The 25,192-nt window shown below is 51.8% G+C and overlaps 1 protein-coding gene across 2 annotated transcripts in view; it reads left to right on the forward strand.

Annotated features, from left to right (window-relative positions):
* The window catches only part of JCAD (junctional cadherin 5 associated), a 38,747-nt gene extending 13,996 nt beyond the window's left edge, over positions 1–24,751 (forward strand). The window contains exons 2-4 of one of the 2 annotated variants that reach the window (XM_040248037.1): positions 448–789; positions 13,046–16,644; positions 22,122–24,751. In XM_040248037.1, coding sequence (XP_040103971.1) covers positions 506–789; positions 13,046–16,644; positions 22,122–22,156 — 3,918 coding nt within the window. In that variant the 5' untranslated portion in view covers positions 448–505 and the 3' untranslated portion in view covers positions 22,157–24,751. Of the gene's footprint in view, positions 1–447; positions 790–13,045; positions 17,348–22,121 lie in introns of those variants that run through there. The other variant, XM_040248036.1, reaches the window with a different exon arrangement.
* The last annotated feature ends 441 nt before the right edge of the window (positions 24,752–25,192 follow it).

Below are 25,192 nucleotides of genomic sequence, written 5' to 3' on the forward strand. Positions count from 1 at the left end.
GGGGTTTCTCTTTTTAGCAGGGTGGAGTAGTAATTGCGGCTTCCGAGTCTCTTTATTTTGACCTCTCTCCTGTGTGTGTTGTCTTTAGAGGTCTGGGGCAGGGGACACTGGTCATCATTCCGTGGCTTAAATGCTGTTCTGGACTCTCCTGCAAGTGGTGGCCGTCTGGGGAGGGGTCTCCAGAGTCAGTCTCCCATCCTGGCTCTGTGGAATCCAAGATCAAATGCTCCCTCTCTGGTCCAGAAGGGACCATCTCATCCAACCCCGGGAGGGCAGCCCTCCTGCCTCCACCTTCTGTCTGAGTGAGACGGAGAAGCCCCCTCCTCTTCTCTGTCACTGCAGGCACGGTGACCAGCGTGCCGTGTGGTCAGGGTCTGGGAGGGAGGGGGTACCGGAGCGCTGGGGGCATCGTCCACAGCTTACAAGACACTCTCCTTGTCCCCACAGCGTGGGCCCTGCCACCACGACGGTCACCACGGTGGCGCTTTGATGTGGCCAGAGCACTATGTACAGTGTTGAAGACCTGCTGATCTCCCACGGCTACAAGCTGTCGAGGAAGGTGCCAGCCCCGCGCGAGGATGATGGCGCGGGGCGCCAGCCCGCGAGGACCACAGCACCCGCAGGTCCCAGCCTGCTAAACGGCTGCGACGATGGCCCCACCGCCCTCCCCCGGGGCAAGGCCTCTCCGGGGACTGGCCTCCTGAGCAACCCCGAGAGCCGCCGCCTCGGGCCAAGGGGCCACGGGGAGCGCCCCAGCGCTGCTGCCGCTGCCAGGATCTCCGAGGCTGGGTAAGCTCCACCAGGACCCGCCAGCTCCCTTGGCCCCGGGGGTCTGGTAGCAGATGTACGCATGCATCCTGGCCGCCATTTCTGTGTGGCCGGGGCCTGGGAGGGAGGGGAGCTGAGTGGCAGGGCTGCATCTTCCCCGGAGCATCCGGGATGCTCAGTGGCACCCAGTGCAGGGTCAGATGTGTGAAGCCTTCAGCACAGTGACGAGTGAGCGGATTCTCTCCTGCCAATGCGGCATTTTAATCCTCAGCCTCCTCGTTCCCTCAGAGTTTCTTCATGTCTCCCCAGCCAGGAATCATTTAAAAACTCTAGAAAGGCCAGTTTATGTCAGGCACACACTCCAAGCACATCCAGCCTCCTTGTTGACACATTCCAATACCTTACAGAGTTGAAGCACCTGTACGTACCTGAAATACAGATGCGTTCCAATACAGCATTACGAGACGCCCGTGCTCCCCTCCATTTGGGCAAAAGCAAATCCTCTCTTCTCTCATATTCATGTCATTCCACTGGCCTCCAACCCATCTCTTCCCAACACTCAGGCCCTGAGGTGGGCATCTTGTCTCAATACTGCTGCATCTGTGGGTGTTTTCTTTCTTTCTTTCTTTTTTTTGTGGGTGTTTTCTTACAACTGAAAAAGAGGGTGGACTGGCCAGGGGATGGAGAGGGAGGTAAATAGGAGGGAATTTGGGCAGCTCGCCACAAACCCTGTAGCCCACAGCCAGCAGTTTTAACCTGGAGGAACCTTTGTCATCGCTTCCTAAAGCTGTGTTTGTCTTTAATGCTACGTGGGGACTAGGCTTAGGCTGGTGGGGGGCCTCTGTCTACAAGTGGAAGCAGAGGCCTATGTTTAAGGCAACAAACCAACATGCAAACAGGACAGTCCAAAGGCGATGAATGGCCTCCTATGGTTTCAAGATACCTGTCTGTCCACAGGGAGAATCTTTCTTGTTGGTCGACAGCCTTCAGGCAAAAAGGGGAGGGGTCTTGCTTTTCCAAGTCAGAGTGGTCAACCCCTTGGTCATGGAGTACTCCCCAAGGGGAGGGCGCCTCTTCACGCCCTATGGAGCTGACACAGGTTTGCGTTACTACCCAGACCCACCTCTTCAGGGAGGGCTAGTGTTGTCGCCGATGGGGCAGGTTCAGGAGGGATGGAGAAGGAATTGAAGCTGCTTCTGTTTAACCGTGTCCTTCAGAACTTGCACTTGTGTCTACTGCTGACTTGGGCCCCGGTCTTGACAGCCACAGTCCCTGAAAAGCCTGCCCGCCATGGACTTTGGAAGAGGGCACTTGTGGGTGCATTGGCCGAGGGTCAGGACAGCCTTCGTTTCTACCACACAAATGCTGGGTGTTACTCTGCCTCCTGGGCTTCCGGTTCTCTGCAGAGTGTACCTGTACCTCCCACCCTGGATTTCGGGGCGCCGAGGTTGCCCCCTACCCCCCTGCCCCATGTGTCCCACAGAGCTCACTCCAGTGCTGCACACACAGGGTACTCAGGATAAGCCCTGAGGTTCAGTTCATCCTTCCACCCTCCTGACAACCATCGAGGAGCCGAAGGCTCAGTTTCTAATGAGGTGAAAAGATGGTGGCCATGGAATCCCTATGAACGTGCCACATGTGGGGTCCTCTCAGTCCTGAAGGGCTGAATCAGAGATCAGGTTGGGTCCTGGGTGGTGGGGGCAACAGAATCCCCTTTAGGATTCTCTGAGGGCAGTGAGGCACCCGCCCCGTCCACAGCTTGCCCAGGACTCCCCATCCCCCTGTAGTCATGGGGCCTGAGGACTGCAAGGCCCTGCAGCCCAGCCTCTGTCCGACCCTCAGGTGCCTTTCCTCCTGTCTCGAATGAGGGCCTCAGCTGGTTTGAGAGCATCGCCGGCATGGCTTTGTCCCTCCACGGAGTTCTGACAGATCCGGCCATTCCCTCCCAGTTCTGAGGTCAGCTGGTCAACTTGGGAGGTATTGAGCTTTGGGGTTGAAGGTTGTCTTGTAGGGTAGAGAGAGACAGTGCACACATGTTGGCAAAGACCCATACCAGCGCCCAGCACCTCGGAGACCTGCTGCTGGGCTTCCCGGGCTGAAATGAAAAGACATTTTCTTTTTCAGTGGTCGTTAGAGAGCTGGAAACAAGAGGCAAATGGAAAGGTAGGCGGGAGGAGAGTTATTTTTCCCTTTCAGGAGAAACATGCTCTGAGGGGAAATAAATAAATAGGAAATAAATAGTTAAGGCTTCAACCTGTGAAGCCAAATTCTCTGGCTTCTGGGAATTCTGAATCTGCATGGATCAGCGGTGCTTGGCCTCATCCCAGCCTTCAGTCACTGGTCCCCACAGTGACCCCACTGGCCTAGCCTCCAGGTCTGGTCGGGGAGGAGTCGGGAGATAGGGCTCAGGAGGTGCTACCCAACTCCTGGGCATCAGGGTGACCTGAAGGCATCATGAGGACCCCTAACCAGTTTCTCGTGAGGTCCTGCACTGTGTCCCTCAGCACCCCGTGGACCTCCTACAGACGGCTTGGAAGGCCATAGGGGCTGGAAGGGGACTGGGCTGTTTTATTTTATTCTGGCAGGCACGTTAGCAATGTCATTATAGCCAAGAGCATGGAACCCAGGGAATGTCAGTGACTCTGCAAGGGCCACTCGCTCAGTGCTTCCGTGGAGGGAAGCCAGGCTCTGGCTCCAGAGACACTGGACCTGGCCACACCCTCGCTGGCGGGGCCGTCCCCAGGCTGGACCATCCTCACTTCCTCGTCCCCTCCCACTGCTCGCAGGTGGGGGATCAGCTCACAGCACGGCCGTGCCCCTTCCTGTCTAAGGAGCTGCACAAGGACCACATCTGTGCTCCCAGACCAGAGCCGGGCAGTGATGCTAGGCCACACGGGTGGGGGCACCATCTCTGTCTTCTGGGGCATGGCTGGAACTTCAGAATTCCTGAGGGAGGAGGATAAGACTGATAAGTACCATCGCCTTAGAGTTTCTCACGTATGAGCTGGTTGTATCCAGGAAAACGCTTAAGGAAAATAAAACCAGGGACACAGAACAGCTTGCTTCTGTGAAACTTGTAAAGCACTGTTATCAGGCATTCTCTGTTTCCTTACTGTGTTCCCTTTCAAATGTTATAATTGGAGGAAGCTGTAAAATAACGTAACATAGCAGAAGTTTGAATCTGAAAGTTGTACCATAATAAACTCTTCTCTGCTTACCCCAGAAATCCTGGCTGAAGTTTGTGCTAGTTAACCCATGAGACTAGCTTGTAATTATCTGCTCTCATCAGCAGTCGTGACTGATTAGAGACTCCGCAGTCTGGGAGGGTCTCTGATGTGGGGTCTGGGGAGGCTTCCATCTGCTCAGTGAACATTGTTTTAGGTGGTGCTACTGGATTTAGTAAACAGTTCCTTTTTGGAGGCTTTTTAAGCTTCTCTCAAATCCCATCTTGCTTATAATGGCTTTCCTAAAAAGGGATGTCTCGAGTTTAACATCTGGTTCCATGTATCTCTTTCTCTGTACAGAATGACACTTCCACAAACATCACTGGTCTTGTTTCATCTCCTTGCTTCATTTCCTAAGTGTTAGGGTCGCAAAGAGTCGGACACGACTGAGCGACTGAACTGAACTGAACTGAGGCCTTGTTAATTTGACCTCTTCACTGAGCAAAGTATGAGTTGTGTGAGCTGGTGTCTCAGCCACACACATGAGGATTCAGACCTTCTGTTTCCCCGCTGTCTTGTAAACTCTTCTCCTGGGGCACTTTGTTCTTGTTCGTCAGCAGTGTAAGCTTCCAGAAGCCTGGACGCTGGTCCTCTTTCTGCACACATTCCCGTGTTGCTCTTCTGTCACCGTATTTTCCCAAGAAGAAGCAGGTTGGACTGTTTGAACATGAGATTTCAGGAAGAACAGCATGAACAGGTGTTTCAGAATTACCAGGAAGACTTCAGAGAAAACAGTGATGGGAGGGTGGCGCTTCCAGAATTAGTGGGAAGACAGCAAAGTGCAGCCTAGAGCTCCATTTGCCTGAGCCACATTACCACCAAGAGGAGACTTGTTGGAGATGAGTTTCTTCTTTAACTAGAGAACTAGGTTAGTTAACAAGCTAAGAAAACCCTGTATATATCCTTAAGTGTGTTAGTCGCTCAGCTGTGTCCAACTCTTTGCAACCCCATGGACTGTAGCTTGCCAGGATCATCTGTCCATGGAATTCTCTAGGAAGGAATACTGGAGTGGGTAGCCATTCCCTTCTCCAGGGGATCTTCCCAACCCATGAATCAAAACCAGGTCTCCTGCATTGCAGGCAGATTCTTTTCCCATATGGATATGGGAAGCCTGTATCCATAAGGATATATGCTTATTACAGAGAAAATAGGAAACTTCTGGAGTAATCTGCCTTACTTATTGGTTTACTGGGTCCCAGCTTGCTCTTCCTGCTTTGTTTGAATAAACTAAACACTGGATGACTGGACATCATCATTATGGATCCTCCCTTAGAGACCGGCCGGAGGGGCAGGGTCTTGTTATGACAGTCAGGACATCGTGGCTTCCTGCTATTGTGAAGGCCCATTGATCACAGCTGAGGAGGGGACAATCCCAGTCTAAAATAAGCCTGCACAAAGACAAACACTCACTCTTTCTCTCTTTCCTGCATGGCCCTCACCCTCTTCCTTGGACGATGTGAGGCAAGAGCTTTGAAATGGATCCTACTCCACTGAGAATTGATATTAATTGGGTTCAGATAGTACTGATAGCTGAAAACAAGGGATTAGTATATTAGACCCTCTGCCAATCAGGTGACATGTATTATCTCATGAATCCCTCCCAACACACTTGAGAAGGAAGACATTAGGACCACCCACTCAGTAGCGATGAGGAGTCTGAGGCCAGCGGGGGTGAAGCGTGTTGCTGAGGATACTGATGACAAAGCCAGGTCCCCCTCGTCAAGATGCACACACAGTCCTGGCAGGTTGGCCACCCTGCTCTCTGGTGGCATTACCGGGGGTGGTCCCCTCGGCCCTGGGCAGCTGCCCCGTGGTTCACAGCCCTGTTGCCAGTGGGCAGCCCTCTCTGGGGACTGGCTGCAAGTTTCCCAGTAGCCTGACCACAGGCACCATCTTCTCATCCCTCTCTTCTCTGTTTTGAGCCCTTTCTCCCTGAAGCCTGGAAACCCGTCAGAAGGTGCCAGATCACCTGCAGTAAGTGCAGGGGCAGCTGCCCAGTCACTGGGGACGGGGGCTGGGCTCCACATCTGGGAGAGGAGGGGGGCTCTCATGGATCCCAGAACTACAGCGCTGGGCAGTGATTTATAAAAAGCAAGTAATGACCCCAAACACCCTCCCTCCTGGGTCAGGGCCTCTGACTTAGGTCTTTGCTGCTGCTGCTGCTGCTGCTGCTGCTGCTGCTACTGCTGCTAAGTCGCTTCAGTTGTGTCCGACTGTGCAACCCCATGGACGACAGCCCACCAGGCGCCCCCGTCCCTGGGATTCTCCAGGCAAGAACACTGGAGTGGGTTGCCAGACCTCAAAGCATCAAAAGGCTTTTGAAGTCCTACCCCAGCAATGATGTGGAAAGCTGCCGGCCCCCACAGGAGGAATCTGTGTCCACTTCCAGCAACATCTGATTTCACGGTTGTGCAGCAGAGCAGGCTGGCCCCCTGGCATCATCGCCTCCCCAGGAGGCTGCCCAGAACCCATCTCTGTAGAACTGGACTCAGGCTCGGTTATGCAGACCCCCACGTGGGGGACACAGACTCAGAGCCTTCCGTCTCCAGTGTCAGCAGGCAGGTTTCCCAGGTGGATCTGCTTGGTCACCTGTGTGCAGTGAGTGCTCTAGACTGTCTTCCTACCCTACCCCCACCCCCCATATGCTAAAGTTACCATCATTCATCAGTCCAGTCATTCATTATGCTTCCTATTCCCATTGTTCAGTGTGTGTATTGAAAAAAAGATAATCAAACAGTAACCTCCTGAAATAGTCTCCCTGCTCCTTGATCTCAGCTGGAATCATTTGCACTCACTTAGCATGACATAGCGGCTTCCCTCCTGGCTCAGATGGTAAGAATCCACCTGCAATGCAGGAGACCTGGGTTTGATCCTTGGGTTAGGAAGATCCCCTGGAGAAGGGAACAGCTACCCACCCCAGTATTCTGGCCTGGAGAATTCCATGGACAGAGGAGCCTGGTGGGCTACAGTCCATGGGGTGGCAAAGAGTCAGACAGGACTGAGCAACTTTCACTTTTTTCACTTCATCAAGACATTGTGAAAAGCAGGCCTAATGGTTTGCTAGTCATGTGACCCAGCAGTTGTGTGTCTCCTAGTTATATCTATGCCAGTGCAACTAGCAATTCTTGTTCAAATTGAACTTGGCTGCATAGTGATCTTCATGCAGTATGTTCTCAGACCAGCTTTATCCTTTCTGATGGATTTTAATTTGTGCTATCCTTTTAACCTCTGTCATGATCTCCTCTTGACCTTATAGCTCCCTTTTCCAAAATTAGTCTATTACTCTGAGTCAGAGGGCCATTCACTCAGTTGTAGTATGTTGCTGCTGCTGCTAAGTCACTTCAGTCATGTCCGACTCTGTGCAACCCCATAGACGGCAGCCCACCAGGCTCCCCCGTCCCTGGGATTCTCTAGGCAAGAACACTGGAGTGGGTTGCCATTTCCTTCTCCAATGCGTGAAAGAGAAAAGTGAAAGTGAAGTCGCTCAGTCGTGCCCAACTCTTAGCGACCCCATGGACTGCAGCCCACCAGGCTCCTCCGTCCATGGAATTTTCCAGGCAAGAGTACTGGAGTGGGGTGCCATTGCCTTCTCCGTGTAGTATGTTGAGTATACCACAGTTGGCTGAAAAGTAAAATTGCAGGCTTCCAGGCCAGAGAGCGTTGAGAGCAAGTTCCGTAGCATGAGATGGCTGACCCCACCCCAGAAACACCTAACAGTGGACTGATAACTCTGTGTCACTCTAAAGAGATACCCTAGTGCCCCTGCAGAAAGAGAGAGCTTCTCCTTTAAGGGGTGGGAGGTTCTTTAAGTGACACATTCCACGTTTCTGCTCAGACTGTGGTCCTGGGTAAGACTGGCTGGCCACCTGGAGGAGGGTATGGCTTCTGAAGGACATGGCCCCAGGGTTTCAAGGTTATGATGGGTGGTGCTGGCAGCTGCTAGATTGGCGGCCCTGCTGATGGGAAGAAGTTGCTGGACCGGGGACTTCTTCAGTGGGGCCTTCTCCCTCCACCCTGATCTTTACAGGGAAAACCAGACTCCAGAGGCCCCCTGGGGACCCACTTCAGGATTTTGTTGGTGGAGGAAGGAGGGCGTCTCCCCTGACCCATGGGGCAGCGGGCCCCCAGCTGGGCTGTGTTGTGCCCGGGTGACACAGCCTGTGCTGTGTCGATTCCATGGTCTAGGGATCCTGGTAGGGATAGTCCTGCCACAGGTGGAACCGTGGTTAAAAGTCACGGCGTTGCTGCCCTTCTAAGTCGGCTTTTCCTTTCTAAAAGGATGGTGGGATTTTCTGTTGCCATGGAAAATATCATGTGAACAGACAGGTCCCATGTTTTTCATCATCAGCTTTTATACCTTCAACAACTAGATTTGCCTTTTTTCCAGTAGACATGTTGTTTGCCGCATGTTCATGTTTCAAAGGTTTTCTAAACACCCTGGATCGGTGATTTTGTCATCGCCGTGTCACTGCTGATAGATCAGGGAGCTTCTCGCAAGTGTAGCTTCGGTCTTTTCTCTGACCTCTTCTCCCAGGAATTCTGCACAAAGACCCTGCTCGTCTCCCTGACCTTGCTGACACTATTTATTTGGCCTCACAAACTCCACTTGGCTTCCTTATCTTTTTCCCACCCTGTTTGAATGCATTCAGCATGTTTTTGTGGAATGTCCCGTTGTTAACATTTTGTGAATGTAAATGTGGGGTTTCCCTGGTGGCTCAGACTGTAAAGAATCTGCCTGCAATGCGGGAGACCCAGGTTCAATCCTTGGGTGGGGAAGATCCCCTGGAGAAGGGCATAGCAACCAGCTCCAGTATTCTTGCGTGGAGAATCCCATGGACAGAGGAACCTGGCAGGCTGCAGTTCACAGGGTCGAAAAAGAGTCCGACGTGACCGAATGACTGACAAACTAGGCACACACTAGATGTTGGTGAACTAATCGCTTTATAGTTTTCTATGTTGTAAAATAGATTATTTAAAGTTCTCCAAGTGGCCCTGTGTTTTCCTTAAACTGGGATTTTGGTGTATGGTGCAAATCGAAAAACTTTAGCTCAGAATGCTTGGCCATCTTGATTAATTACACATGGCAGCTTGGATGAAGTTAAGGTGGTGTCACAATTTTCAGCGGGAAGGAAACTGGCCCCCTTCCTGGTGTAGGTAGCTGCAGCCTGTTTATGTGCTTGTCCTGTTTCTGTCATCCTTTGTTAGTCTCCAGTAGTGCTCGTGGCCCAAACGTGGGAAGATCGCACCTTGGGATTTCAGCCCCTCTTGGTATTTAACAGATCACGCATTTACCAGGAAACCAGAATGTCTGTCGAGCAAGTGAGCAAAAGCTAGACAGCATGGTCTCTTCTGTGAAGCCAAGTGCCACAGACATTCAGGGGTCTGAAAGAAGCCAGTCAGTGGGTGTGGAGGGTGAAGCCCGCTCACCGTCAGCTATAGAACAGGCAAGAAAGGAGATTCCCATGCTGGGCATCGACCACACACTCTGGATGGTTTGTTTTACTCTCTTAATTAGGTTTGCAATGATTGTAGCGTCTTATTAAGCTGCACTTTTGAGTCTTACCCTTGGACTTGGCACAGAGTCTAAGACCCTGAAGCCAGTAGGTGCACCATGGTTCATGGTCAGTATCAGACTTGGGTCAGGCAGCCAGAGGGTGTCCCTACGGACAGAAACATTAGCTTCTGAGCTCTGGATGCCCTGTGCTGGCTCGGCTGAGGGTGAGGGTGGGGACGACTCATGCAGAGGCCAGTGAGGTGGCTTCCACAGGGACCAGTCCTCATAGAACCCGACCCGAGAAAGGCTCTGTCAGTATTCAACACCTAAATGCCCCCAAACACCCTGTGATGACGACAAAGTCAACAAAGAACTTGACCTTCAGCTGTGGGCAGGGTTAAGACAGCTTGCACTGTGTGTGTGCAGTAAATGCAGACGCAGTTAGGCAGTTCTGGCAAACACTTTACCTCCAATCCCTTTCAGACATTTTCTGCTTTTTCAATCCATGACTCAGCTTTACTAAGTGGCTGCTGAAGTTATTGGGGGGCAGGGGGCGGGATGCAGGATGTGAGAAGCTGCCTTCACTTTTTAAGGCAAAGAAGTGAATTCTAAAATAATAATGACAGTAATAGCTTTTTACCATTTATGTACCGTCTAGCTCCTGTAGAACAGCCCTTCTTTCTGCCTGTGTGTTGCGGGGGTGGGGGTGGGGGGATCCCACCTTCAGCCCATCCCCCACAGTGCCTTGTCCCCAGGCCGTCACCTGCTGTGGCTGCAGGGGTGGGCATCCTCCCTGCTTTCTGTACCATCCTGTCAACTGGAAAGTGGACTGTGGCATAGGAATCATTCCAAACCACAGAATGTGGTTTAATGGCACCTACGCGCATAAAACAGTAATCCTCACTAGTAATCACAGAAATGCAAATGGAGAGCAATGAGAGATTACTTTCATTTCTCTAGTGCAGAAACAAATGAGTCCTGATGATCAGATGTGGGCACAGTTGCAGCAGGACCAGCTCTCCTCCAAGCTGCGGGCAGATCGCACAGCAGGGAGAACCTGATCCCCTGACCTGCTGATGCCTTCTCTCAGGATTGATTCTCCAGAGCCTGAGACACGATTAGTGATGGCAAATAGCATTTCTCCGAAGTGTTTGAGAACTAAGCGACACAGATATCCAAATCTTCCTGGTGGCTTAGTGGTAAAAAAAATCCACCTGCCAATGCAGGAGGCGTGGGTTTGATCCCTGGTCCAGGAAGATTCCCAGGAGAGGGAAACGGCAACCCACACTAGTATTCCTGCTTGGGAAGTCCCATGGACAGAGGAGCCTGGTGGGCTACAGTCCTTAGGGTCGCAAAAGAGTTGGACATGACTTAGCAATTGAACAACAAGAGCAAGGATGTCCAACAGCAGGGAGATGGTTAAATAAAGCATGACTCATAAGAGACTATTCTCCCACTGAAGCTGTGCACCTGAGGAATCTGTCATTATGCTGGAAGAAGTAGAATGTGGTGGCTGATGGGCTTTATGGTCACCTTCATTGGGTTTGAACTCTTCTCCTACCACTTACAAGCTGTGTGACTTGAGAGAGTCATTGAACGTCTCTGTGCCTATTTCCTCCTACCTTAGAGGGGTGCTGGTGGAGCTTAGTGAGGATCTGGAGGGCTGGCACCGCTTTGTGAGCGTCAGCTGTTGTTTGACACAGTTGTTGGGAAACATTCATGTAAAGCCAGATCCTAGTAGAATGACACTAAGGCTGTTTTAAAAGCCCACGTCGTCACACAAACATTAGAAGCTGTAAATCACAGTGACTACCTCTGGGTAGGACTGCCAGTGACGTTTGATTTCTGTTCTTTCCTGTATTTTTCCAAAATTTCAGCAATAAATTACATATTACTTTTATTTTTATTTATTTACTTATTTTTAATGGAAGGATAATTGCTTTATGTGTTGATAGGTGGCAGAAAACGACAGAATGTGTAGTTCTTCTATAATGTGAAAAGCAAGCAGCACTGTTAGCTGCTTGAAACCTTTTCCAGTTTCAAGAAAAGTTGAACCCTTTCTAGATTAGCCCGTGGCCAATCGAGCTCATGGAGTGCCCTAGGCTTCCCTCTGCCCAGTGGGTTTTCTGGGTTGTAGCCCTAGTCTCTGCTCCCTGTGGTCAGTAGCTTAACATTTCTACACAGTATGCCAGGGTTCTTCAGGCTGTTTCTTCAGCTCCATTAGAAGGGTGATTTTTCAGCTCAGGGTGTGTGTTAGAGTCATTCAAGGAGGTACCAGGCTCCTGGCTAGAAAGATTAAATCCTCCATCTGGGGTGGGAGGGACCTGGGCTCACAAGGAAATCTCGATGCACAGCCAGGTGGCGTGTGGCAGCCTGGGGTCGGCTATCCTCGGGTGCTGCTGGTGCTGCCCTTCCTCACCTGGCAGAGAGCTCTGCCCACGAGCAAGACCCTGCTTCCTCTGTCAGTCTCAAAAGTCAGTCCGAACGGTGTTTCCCCCATCGCCCTGAAGAAAAGATGCTCGACAGCCTGCTTAAAATAGACGTGTTAGTCCCTCAGTCGTGTCCAACTCTTTGCAACCCCATAAACTATAACCCACCAGGCTCTACTGTCCTTGGGATTCTCCAGGCAAGAATGCTGGAGTGGGGTGCCATTTCCTCCTTTTGGGGACCTTCCCGACCCAGGGATCAAAACCAGGTCTCCCGCATGGCAGGCGGATTCTTTACCATCTGAGCCACCAGGGAAACACCCAGACCCTAACCCAGACCTACTGAATTGGAACTTTGGGGGCAGGGACTTGGTAATGTGTATAGTTAATGAGCCCCCTGGGTGGCTCCCACCATCACAGAGGTGTGGGAACTCTGCTCTGCTAGAGCCGAGGGGCCGTCCCAGTCACATGCTGGGAAGAGCCTGGGGCCCCCCGAGCACTCCACCTGCCCGAGACTCTGACAGGTCGGAGCTGGGATACTGCCTGGGCGTCGGGAGTGGCAGGGTCCCCAGATTGCTGTGTAGTCATGGTTGATGCCTCCCAGCCTTAATGGTCCTCAGGGGTCACTGGGATCAGCAGTAGCCACAGCACCTGGGACCTGTTAGGAGTGCCCTTTACAGAGTCCCCCCAGGCCTCAGAGTCAGAATCAGGGGTGGGATTACTACACCTGCTGGAAGCAGGTGCCCGGACTTGCTCCCAGAAAGCAAGGTCTTCCAGTGTGAGCTGGGGGTGGACCCCAGAGGCCCAGGATCACACTTGCGAAGCCCTGCTCTGGGCTCACCCATGTCTCTTGGACATTTCAGGCGCCACTCAGGTACAAGTCTAGTCCTAACGCTCTTGTGGGCAGCATGTCCCTGCCACTCTTAAGTCTGCGATGGCAAAACATGTGGCTGCCTTCCAGCTGTAATTCCTGGGCCACGGTTTCTTTCAAGTGAATGAGTACTGTGGTTGGAAATGTGTCTTTCAAAGGTTCTGACCTGAGTTTGACTCGGCACACGGTCCCATAGGCAGAGAGGTGCGCGCTGCTCCTGTGGGCTTCCTCCAGGTGTAACCTGTGGCCCTCTATCTCGCAGGTTCTACCATCAGCCGGTGCTCGCGTGGTCCTCGCAGCCCCTGACCGGCCGCAGCCACGCCTACTGGAGGAGAAGAGAGCAGGAGACCCGGGAGAACCCAGGGGGCCGAGGCCCGGTCCCCAGCTTGCCCGCGCACCCAAGGGAGGGTCCCTGGGAAGTTGGAGGAAGGTCTGAGCACGTGATCAAGAAGGCTGTTTGGGAAGACGAGCTGGGAATGGCGGGTCCTGCCAGATGGCAGGACGTCAGTGTTGGAAGCTGGAACCAGCCCCCGAGACTAGGGAGGCAGATGTCAGACGGTGTTGGCGAGAAGTTGTTTCAGGACCTGTACCCATTCATGCTTGGGGAGCACGGGCTGACCTCCCAGAGCAAAGGGAAGTCCCAATCACTGCCTCGAGTCCTTTCCCCCGAGAGCCTGAGTTGCGTGGAGGTCCCCATCCCTTTGAGCGATGGCCATTTACCAGGTGTCCCTAAAGTGCCACTTCAGCCTCCAAATTGTGCTTCCAATTTGGAACCCACCAGGAACCCCAAGAAGGCTGGCACCTCGGCCCCCTTGCCCCAGCCCAGGTTTGGGAGACCCCTCAAGCCCCCGTCTTACGGCTCCCAGCCACACTCCAGGGCCGGAGCAGAAAATGGCAGCTACACAGACAGCCGGCAGCCGGACCCAGGTGCTGCCCACTCAGCCAGGACGAACAGTGCCAGGCAGGACCTCTACGGGCCTGACCCCAGTCTGGAGCCCCCAGTGTACGTGCCCCCACCCTCGTATAAGTCGCCACCGCAGCCCGCCGCACACCCCTGCCCCGAGGAGGCGGTGCCCAGGCATGAGGGCGGAGGCCGCCGTGTACCGCAGCATCTGATGGAGAAGCCCGCTGCTGGCGGTCAGCCTCTTTCTGGCTCCCTGGGAGCTGGGAGTGAGTGGGGGGCCAGCCCATGCTCTCCTGTTGGCGTCCCCCCACAGCCCCACCCCACCACGGCTTACGACGGCTCCATCCTGATAATTCCCTTCGACGACCCACGGATACGACACATTAAACTACCCCGACCCCATGGATTCTGGGAAGATGTGAAACTGGATGGTGTGGTCCCTGCCCCTGACCCAAGAAGCCTGCAGCAGGAGGGGGCCGTGTGGCGCCCATCAGGGAAGGAGAGGGGTCCCGCCCCTGCTGATCCCAGCGCCCCCTGGCTGTGGGGCCAGCCCCCCAGGAATGGAGAAGACGGCAGCTCTCCTGACCAAAGAGACCCCTGCATTGTCACACAGAGAAAGTGGCCCGACGTGAGCGGCAGCCCACGCGAATATCCAGAAAGCCTGGTGTCCTCCCCGAGCCCCCAGGGCGAGAGTTCCTGCGAGATGCAGACCCAGCTCAGAAAGTTTGAGACAGGGCTGCAGCCCAAGAGAAGCTCAAAGAAAAAAACGGGCGAAACAATCTTTTGTTTGGTTTCCATCCCGTTGAAATCGGAGTCCCAGCTGCCAGGTACGGACACAAACAACAATGACCTGAAGCAGAACGCTGCGTTGCAAGAACAGAGTGTGCTCAGCTTATCCTCCACCGACCTGGAGCTCCAGGCGCTCACAGGCAGCATGGCCACGAGGACAGAGCTGCCAAGACCAGACCCGGGGGGCCCAGGACGGGGCCGGCAAGCAGACGACCTCAGATTCCCCAACCCCACAAAGCACCGTGCGCTTGCATGGCCCGGCCCGTGGCCTGGGCACCACTTCCGAGACCAGCAAACACAAACCAGCTTCGCTCATGAACCTCAGAGCCTGCAGCCCCTCCCAGGGGAGAGGCCAGGGGGCTCCCCCAACCCCGTGCTGCCTCCAAGGTGTTTGGACCCCGCACCCTTCGAGGTTCAGATGCACATGGCGTTGGCGTCCAGTGACCCGAACCAGAGGCCCGGGGCTCATTCCCCGAAAAGTCAAGGATCCCTCAGCCCATCCAGCAACAGCGCCTTCTCTGGGTCTTCCTGGCCCCAGAACCAGGGCCCCACGCCGAGGGCCAGCCTGGGTCAGCAGGGCTCTGACGGCCCTGGGCGCCGAGCCAGCCCCGTGTCCAGGGCCGAGGTGATCAAGGGGGAGACCACAGGCCCCTGCAACAGTAGACAGCTGTTCGGGCAGTTCCTCCTGAAGCCCGTGAGCCGCCGCCCCTGGGACTTGATCAGCCAGTTAGAAAGTTTCAACAAGGAGCTTCAGGAGGAGGAAGGGAGCAGTGGCAGCAGCAGTGGTAGCAGTGGCGGTGAGGACAGTGACACGGGGCTGCCCTGGGGGAGCTGTGCCCGCCCAGCACCCCAGCGGCCGGGCCTCCTGAAGGACGTAGCGCCTGAGGACCCCAGGACCAGGCCAGGCAGAGTTAAGAGCAAGTCCGAGAGCTGGAGCGAGGAGGGGAGGCCTCGGTCCCCCAGACCCTGGCAGGCAGAAGGCAGAGGTTCTGCGTGGTTGTCGCCCCCTGGGAGCTGGATAGCCGAAGACGGGGACCGAGAGGTTGAGGACAGGGTGGCCCAGCTGGCAGTCAGCCCAAGGCCTGTGAAACGAGCAATATCTTCTGGGTTGAATGATGCAAAACCCGAGTCCCCACCCGATCCAGCGACACGGAAGGAGCCCCCGCCCAGCCAGGAGCTCCCTGGCAGTCTCGGAGCTGTGGAGCTGAGTGCAGCCGGCCCTCCAAAGGCGGGCGGTGGGGAGCAAGGGAGCACAAGGGCGCCCCTCTCTCTTGCCGGCAAATCCCGAGGCCTGTCTGCACCAGACTTGAGGTCTGTGGGGCTGACGCTGGTGCAGGAGCACAGTACCAGCCAGCTAGCGGGGTCTCCGGGTGATGCCAATGCAATAGAAATCCCACCAAATGAGTCCCTCGAAGCCAGGGCTGCCAGGATCCTGGGCATCGAGGTGGCTGTGGAGTCCCTGCTTCCAGGCACCCAGAGGGCAGGGCAGAGCCGGCACCCCGAGCCGGATGGAAGTGCCCTCAGGCCTGAGTCCCCCAGACAGGAAGCAGTGGCCAGCTTGGCCCAGCCCAGTGAGTCCACCACACCCGCCGACGCCTTCTATGGCAGGAGGAAGTGTGGCTGGACCAAGAGCCCTCTGTTCGTAGGTGAGAGGGACAGCACCCGGCAGGCTCCCCGGGCCTCTGAGCCCACGGGTGTGGACGGGGCCGTCCCCAGCAAGGCCCCCGAACCTCTGCCCAGCCCCCCGGAGTCCCAGCCTTTCCTTCCCAAGGACGTGGAGACAAAGCCACCCTTCAGGTCCACCTTGTTCCACTTTATAGAAAGGACCCCAAACTTGGCATTCTCAGAAAAGAAGCTCCGAAGCACTTCCAGAGTGATCGAAAGTTTACAGGAGAAGCTGGTTTCCCCGCCCAGGAAGGCGGACCCCGACCGCCTGATGAGGATGAAGGAGGTGAGCTCTGTGTCTCGGATGAGGCTCCTGACGTCCCGGGGCGCGGACTCCGAGGAGGAGCCCAAGGCCGAGAGGGACCCCGGGGTGTGGCCGGGAGGCCTGGTGGCTCCCAGCACCGGGCACGAGCTCTCCAACCCCCAAGGTGCTCTGTCACTGGAAGTAGACGGGCATCCAGCAGCACGAAGGGAGAACGGCGGCCGGGACTTCTGGTGCCCAGGTGAGGAGTCAAGCAGAGGGCCGGGCGTTCAGGTTGCGTTTGACGTCCTGAGAGCATCAAAATGCTTAGTGGGTAGATGATGAAACCTGCAGATTCACAAAAGATCAGATCGACTCTGTGAATTATGGTGCCCAAAGAGTCTTCATTCTACCCAAGAATTATCCAGAAGCTTCTCTTAATAGTAAGACCTTGCAGTGTATTTTAAATGATCCAGTCTTCATAGATATTATCTATGTAAGTGACTAGATAAAATTACCTTTATAAACACCCTTGGGGCCCCTAACTCTGAAGAGGTACGTCAGTAAGCTATGCCAGCCAGGGTGTAGGCACCTTGATTGGTCTCCTAGGAGACTAGGGCGTTTGTATTCTGTTCTCTCCCCAGATAATAGACATTCCCCCAGATAACCCTCGGACTTCCCAGGCGGCTCTAGTGGTAAAGAACCCGCCTGCAAATGCAGGAGACATGAGAGGTGTGAGTTTGATCCTTGAGTCGGGAAGACTCTCCAGAGGACATGATAACCCACACCAGTATTCTTGCCTAGAGAATCCCATGGACAGAGGAGCCTGGAGGTTACAGTCCATGGGGTTGCAAAGAGTCAGACACGAAGCAAGAAGCAAATAACCTGCATTGCTTGGTTAGCCTAATGAGAAAAGACGTACCCAAGTGATTCAATAAACTTCCTGCCCTGGGATTCTTACCGAATCCTTTGTCCTCGATTGTTATCTCTTTTCGCCACCACACCATTCATGAAAGACTTGAGAGGTTTAGACAGAATTAGCAGTTTGCACTTTCTCAGCAGCAGCCCACGCGCCCTTCGAAGCTCATGGGTCCACCCTGTTTCTTCCAGCCCCTCAGCTCTGATCACTCAGCCCAGGGGAGCCGGTTCTGGCAACAGCCTCCTGCAGACCCGAAGCCCCGCGTATTCTCATGTTCGCAGGCCTCTCCAGACTTCTTCATTGTATAGACCACAGGGCAGGTTCTCACAGCAGGGACATGGTGCCCCCCCACACACCAGTTCATTCTCCCAGCTCTGACAAGAGCAGGAGAGAGAGCCTTGGGAATTTCTGGTCCAGGCCTGGGGGTTATCAATGATATTACCAGTTATATTCCCTAGACATGGTTCAGGGAGGGGAGGCATCCATCTTGAACTATCGGCTGGAAGGGGCCTTTTTGCCGCGAGGAGCAAGGGTCCTCAGAACTATCAACTGGAAGGGGCCTTTTTGCCGGGAGGGGCAAGGGTCCTCAGTGGTCTGGCTCTGCCTCCATCGCAGCCCATCCTGGCAGCCAGGCCCTTCCATCTGCCTAGCTACCCTGACTGGGTGGTCCTCCCCACCCCTGCCGCTCTGCTTCCTGTTTTGAAATCGGGTTTAAAAGGAGATGGAAAAGATCACTTGTTTCAGCTGGAAGAATCCCGAAATTTTTGTTCAGTTGAAAAAAAAAAAATCTCCTTTGCATTTTTTCAGTTTTCTCCCAAATGCAGAGAGATCCTTAATGCTCCCACCCTCTCACAGAATCCAGGATCGACAGAAGCCGTCTGTCAGGGCCCTCCTGGGTCATCTGAGTGACCACGTTGGTCTTTGCTGCGGGAGAGAACAGCGGGGGTGTGGAGCCTCTGCCGCTACGTGGAAAGAGCTCCGTGGCCCATCTGTGAGCCGTCGTGAGGCTGCAGCAGGAGACCTCCCCCAACCCCCACCAAAAATAGACCCCCTGGCTTCTAAATGCTGGTTCGAAAGCCATCATAGGCTTTTTCTTTTAATCGAAGGATAATTAGTTTACAGAATTGTGTTGTTTTCTGTCAGACTATCAATGTGAATCAGCCATAGATGTACGAATGTCCCCTATGCCGTAGGCTTTTAAAGTGAGTTTCTTATCTGTAAAGTAAATCAGGCTGAAAGTGTTAGTCCTCCTGAGAATTACAAGAATTTTAAAGGGAGATGCATCCTGTTAAAAGAAAAACATCAGTTTGTAGAGATTTCCATGCCTCCATCCGTGGCCACGTATTTTGGGGAATGTGTTATAAAATTTCTAGTTCCATTCAGCTCTCCCTCAATTCTCAGCCTGAGCATCCGGCATGTGAATGGGGTCAGACGGGTATCTGAAATCCCCCAGATAATGTCAGTTTCCATTTTAACCAGCCATTCAGACGCCCTCACCTGTGACTTATCATCTATTTTGTAGCTGTGGTTTCCAACCATTAGAAATTTCTAACTACTTTTTTGCCACTCCGTGTGGTGCATTTGCTATTTAATACACAATAAGATGACAAAAATCTCAAGGCAGAGAGCTCCTTGAGGTGATGGCTTCCGGAAGTGGCCACATAGTGAGACCCGTGAGGGCAGTTCCTCGCGTGTGCAGCTGCTCAGGTACCCGCTTCAGCCTTCCACATGCTGGTCACCAGGTCTCACTGCAAAGCCAGTCCTTCTGAGAGGCCTTAATCGAGGTAGGAAAGCCTTGTTGCTCATAAGCTTTTGGACTCTTTCCTTTTGATGTATTTTTATCATTTTAAACGCAAAAGTCATCATCTCCATCCTCGCCCGACCCCTGCCTCTGTCACCTCAGGGTATGGGACCCGCTTCACTGCCCCAGACTCACAGCCCACTTAGATTCAAATTTTGTTCTGGAATTTTCAAGCAATATTGTACCTCATATATCTGTAAACCACTGCCCCCCAACACACACATCCTTCTAGAACTTTATTATCTGTGTTATGTACCCATCATATCATAAAGACTTGCCTTCAGCTTAAAGACAGTCGTTTCAGCTAACATTGTTTTAGTGTTTTTCGGTCGAGGGGAGCTCTGGCTAAGAAATCAGCAGCTCAAAACTAATTCAGGTCACAGCATTCCCATCTCTGCTGGATGGATTATGTCATAAGCCTAATCCGGGTGCATCAGTGTCTGAGCCTGCTGGTCTGGTCCCGTCCACCTCTGCTGGCCACTCTCCTGGTACATGTTCAGGAGGGGGACAACCTGTCCTCTTCGGGCCTGGGGTGGGGATAACCAGGGCAAGCTTGAGGGGAGACACATGATGCCATTAGAAGGCTGGGCGTCAGCACATCCTCACAGGCAGTAGCCTTCAAGGGTGTTCATATGTGAAATACCCACCGGGGTGGGCCTTGTTGATCTGTCTTCCCCCAACACAGTGCCCACAGGAACCAGGAGGGGCACGACTTCCCTGTTCTCTGGCACCTCTGCTGGCCAGTGTGGTGGCCCCTGGTCACGTGGCTCCCGAGCGCTTGAAACATGGCTTGTCCCAATTGAGATGGGCTATAAATGTGTGATACGCATGCCAGAGTTCAAAGACATCACCAAAAAAAAAAAAAAAAAGTCTAAAATGTCCCAATAATTTTTATTGATTACCTGTTGAAATGATAACATTTTGGATATATTTGGTGACATAAAATGCACCATTGAAACTATTTTCACCTGCTTCCTTTTGTTTGCCCTAACATGGCTACTAAAAACTTTAACATACTGCAGCTCACATTGTATTTTTATTGAACCTCGACCCTCCATGGTCTAAAGAAGGAGTCCTTGGTTGTACTGATTTCTCTCTGTGGTTCTGTCTCTGGGCCCTCAGCTTCAGCAGTGGGGGTCGGGCTGCAGGCATGCCCTGTAGGTCGGTCTCCACGTACTTGCCCTCAGGTGGGCTGCTGAGGGCCGGGCTCTGTGTCCCTGGAGGCTCAGCCTCTGGAGGCCTCTCCCTGCCGCCAGCACGCCTTTCATCCGTTCGTGACCACCTGCTTCCATCTCATCTTCGCTCATGGGGGTCCCCCAGAATCAGCACTGAATGAGGCCAACTGAGCACAGAGGGGCTCAGCCGCTAAGACCCATGTTGTCACCGTGGGTGTTAAGTGCAGACCTGCAGAAGGCAGCTTGTTCATGGGATCTGCCTGCTTCCAACGAGATGAACACTCGGTGCTGTAAGCGTTTGAGGAGCAGCAGACCCCTTCACTTTTCCTTTTCACACATTGGAGAAGGAAGTGGCAACCCACTCTAGTGTTCTTGCCTGGAGAATCCCAGGGACGGGGGAGCCTGGTGGGCTGCCATCTATGGGGTCGCACAGAGTTGGACACGACTGAAGCGACTTAGCAGCAGCAACAGCAGACCCCTTCCTAAAAGCAGAGCCTGCCCCAAGTGCGACAAACACTCTTAGTTGTCGCAGATGTGGCGTCTCATCATAAGTACATCCCAAGGAGTCAAGAAGGTGTGTGGTTTAAGTGTCAGTCGTTCAGTTGTATCCGACTCTGCGACCCCATGGACTGTAGCCCACCAGGCTCCTCTGTCCAGGGGATTCTCCAGGCCAGAATACTGGAGTGGGTGGCCATGCCCTCCTCCAGGGGATCTTCCCAACCCAGGAATCTAAGCCAGGTCTTCTGCATTGCAGGCGGATTCTTTACCAGCTGAGCTACCAGGGAAGCCCAAAGTTGCTCAGTCGTGTCCGACTCTTTGTGATCCCATGGATGGTAACCCTCCAGGCTCCTCTGTCCAGGGGATTCTCCAGGCAAGAATACTGGAGTGGGTTGCCATTTCCTCCTCCGTTGTCAAGGTGTGCAGAGGACACAGCAAGATATCTTGCTGCCAGAGAAGTGGGACTCTGCATGGCCTTCAGAATGCACTGTCGTCCAGATGGGTTGAAGAAGAGATGGCTCTGATAGTTTTAATACCTGTTGAATTGTACCATCCTGCTAGACTTCTTATGTATTTGCTCTTAAGAACTTAGGAGCCCTTTGAGCTGCCATGGGAGGAGATTCTGACCGTGGGAGGTACACATGTGAGCCTCAGGTTTGCGTGGACCCCAGAGATCTGTGATGCCCAAGGGGCCCAGCCACAGCCCAAGTGATGATCTAGGACCATTGTCCTGATGTACGGCGTCCCTTTTTGGAAACCGGGGCTGTTTGGGCCCCGTGTGTGTAGCTGTAGAGTGGATCAGCATGACAACTCACTCACACGCACTCCTGTGTGTAGAAGGCTGGCGGGTGAGCCTGCAGCCTGGGGCCTGCGTGCTGGCTGTGGGATCAGAGACAGGAGGCCTGCCATCACCAGGCCCAGTTCTCAGGGTTTCAGGCCCCCCTGGGACATCACTGGTCCCACGGCAAGCTTTCCTTAGAGTTGCAACGTACATGCACACAATATCCTGCTTAGCGTCAGCTGAAAGTGTCGCTACTGCTTTACCAGAGTTGCAGTTAAAGTGAATTATGTTCCCTGTGAACAACAGGAAGGGACGGTCAAAATACTAAGCTGCCCCCATTTCCCATCTGTGATTAGGCATGGGTCATACCCGTTCCTTCAAAACAGTTTTTAGATGATAGCCGTTTACTCCTTGGTGAAAAATAAGGTCGATGAGATGTCTGAAAATTAACATCTTGACACCTGTGGGCCTGGCTCCCTACACATTTATTTCTGGCCTGAGGATTAAATAGAAAGGAGACCAGCGGAATATGCTACTCATTTTCTTTTGTTTCCTTTTTCTGCAGATTCCTATGACCCAAGCAGGGTGGAGAGGGTGTGATGGCACGCCGCTGGAGTGTGGGGCCGCGTCTTTTGCTGATGGGTGATGCCCCAAGCTGGCCTCAGCCCCGCCACCTGGGAGGAACCCCACTGGGCCACCCTTCCCCATGGCCAGGACACACATCGACTCCACAGAGCCACTCTGTGGAAATAAAGCAGTAGTCTGTTGAAAGCATCTGTTTTTATAGCACGAAGGGTTAATACCTATATTTAGAAAAGAGTCACAAGGACCCTCCTTAATGATGGATTTAGCCCAGCTGATAGAGCGTTTGGTGTTAATCTGGCTATATGTGAAAACTCAAATGTGGGTGGTTTAATGAATGATTTTGAAAGGAGCAAGAATGTCATAAATCCCCCTTCGCATCCCTGTGGCCTGCTGCCTATGCTCACTTTCGGGAGTTTGGGGGATGTAGGCCATTGCTAGTGTTTCAGCACTTTGAGTTTCCGGGAAATGTGAACACCTATGTATGATCCATTTCTCATCAATTTGGCCTTCTGCTGCTGAAGTCACTTTACCTATTAAGTAACTTGCCATCAGCAAATGAAAGCGGTAGCTTGTAAGTTTCCAAAAGATGAAACCTTTCTTGTACCATGATGGACAAGAGTATTATTTATCGGCAATGAGACACTCTGATCTTTTCCAAACATGCCATCGTCTGCTTTGCACTCAGTATTATCTATTTTTATTTCCTGTATGGATGTCTAGAAATTCTTTATATGAGAAATAATTGCTGGTAAAATAGACCATTTTAACAAAGTAACTATATTTCTTTTTACCAAAAAAATGCTATTTTTCTATGATGTAAACAGTTGTTAGGTGGCAGATTTTTAAGGAAGTTTATTGTATTTAAGAGTCTGTATCCCTTTGTGTGAGAGGAACCCAGAGAGGGTTCACATTTGCTTTAAAGCATAAACCCCTCACCCATTCACAACTCTTGCTACTCTTAGTTTATCTTAGAAAGAGATGTCAATAGAGACATTTTTCAGGGTTAATAAAATTAACTTTTCACAAAGTTTTTTTTTTTTTTTTTACAAATGCAGCTATAAGGTTATATTTGAAAATAACCCTCTTAAAACCAGCCAACAACATCCTTACAACAAATTTTTGCTGCCATATTCACTAGAATTACCAAAAAAACCCCATAGTTTCATCTTTGTTCATCTGCGGGGATGTGCCCTGAGACCAGAGCCCCCTCCCCTCACCCCCATTGTCCCTTTAAAGAAATGTGTATTTTTATCTAGAATGATCTTTAATTAGCATCTGCCTATTTTCCAAAAGTGCTAGAGACATTATATGTACGCCATTACAGAAGTATTATGAGGCCTATGTATTCTGCTGTTTACTATTGCATTAATCTGCACAAAGTTTATGCATTTTTTTTTAATGTGTTTGTCACTTCTTTCTAAGTCAGGCTTTCTTGTGAGCTAACATTTCCTCAATGGTTTCTGTCTCCTCCCTCCCTCCCTCCTTTTCGTCTTTTTTTCCTTCTCTTTCTCTTTCTTTTTCAGAAACCACCTTATCAATTTCTAAGCATTTTGAATTCCTAAGATGTGAACTGCTGAGTGGTCTGCCATTTGGCCCTAAAACAGCTCTGGGCTCTCATGGCCTGCTTTTATCTGTCCCATATGATTGTATTTCATCAGAACTTCATGCATTTGGACAGTAATAAACAACACGGAGTCTAAGCAGTTCTGAGAAGTCTTTTCAAACCCACCTCGCAGCCTTGCTTCTTCCCTGTTTCTCATGGTCACTCCTTTCCAGATTTTGGTTCCTGTGAAATTAGAGGCTTTGCTTCTCACAGCCCGTGGGGATGATGGGCCGGGCCTCTGCCGGGAAAATCAGTGGAGTCATCTGGTACCGCTGGGAGCAGCCACCTCGGGGGTCCTTGTGAGGGGGTGCACATCTCTCTCAGGTGCAGATGAGAGAGGGTATATGTATATACACACACGCACGCATCATGTGTGTATATAAACATGCGTATAGACACATGCATGTGTCGGGTATGTACACTTACAGACACACATGTATACTTGTGTGTGTCGTGTATGTACATACATATTACCGGTTCTGACTTTCCCGTTACAGTCTTTGATTCCATCTAAAACGTCTTTTAATCAAAAGAGTTCAATCAGCTTATTCCTCAAGAGAAAGAGAAGGATCCTAAAGGGAAGAAATCACAAACCAGAATATGACACTCTGTTTTCTTCTAAATCCTTGTATCATATCACTCTGAAACTATTCTAAAAATTTAGGGGAAATTATCAGTATTTATCCCTTTAACCTTAATATCTAGATTCTAGCCTGTACATAAGTTTTTGGGAGGAGAGGTAACTGCAAATGTGACTTTTAAACTTGCATTTTCTGAGGTAAATAACGGTTTCTAATCCTATAAAATAGCTTGTCCAGAGGTTTTGAACTTTTGCTAATTATTCTTTTATTATTTCTATTTCTCACACATACACAGCTCTCTCTTATCATTTGTGGCTGGAAAGGAAGTATTCATATTTTGTACTTGTCATTCTTTTTCTCATTCATATGATTTACTGTTGGTGTTTAATAATTGGGGGTTTATAAGATTAAAAGTTCTGATTTTGACTATTTGGACTTTAAAAATGTGAGGAATCACAATTGAAATGTATTTGTATCTCTTGATTTGCAAAAGAAGGGGTAAAATATTGATAATATAGCTCTAATCACCTTTCTTTGAAGAAAATTCCTGGACCATTGAAAACCAAACATCTTTATTGTTTTGAACCTTCAGTTTCTGCAAACTACAGAAAACTCCCTCTGAAGGATGCACTGTCCCTGACTACATCTTTAGAATCCTTTTCCGTGTTTGTACATAGCTATTTGGGTCCCTGTTTTTAACATCCCTTAAAAACGTATGTACTGTGAGATCCTGATTCCCTTCTGAGAGTTGTAGGTTGAGGTTTGATTCCTGTGGAAATTCTAAGTAGATCCTTGTCTGTTTCACATGGTGGTTTGTGAAGGGCTGTCTGTTGTTCACAGAAGTCCAAGTGTCTAAACCCAAGTGAC

Source organism: Oryx dammah, unplaced genomic scaffold, assembly GCF_014754425.2.
Source record: "Oryx dammah isolate SB20612 unplaced genomic scaffold, SCBI_Odam_1.1 HiC_scaffold_10, whole genome shotgun sequence".
NCBI lineage: Eukaryota > Metazoa > Chordata > Mammalia > Artiodactyla > Bovidae > Oryx > Oryx dammah.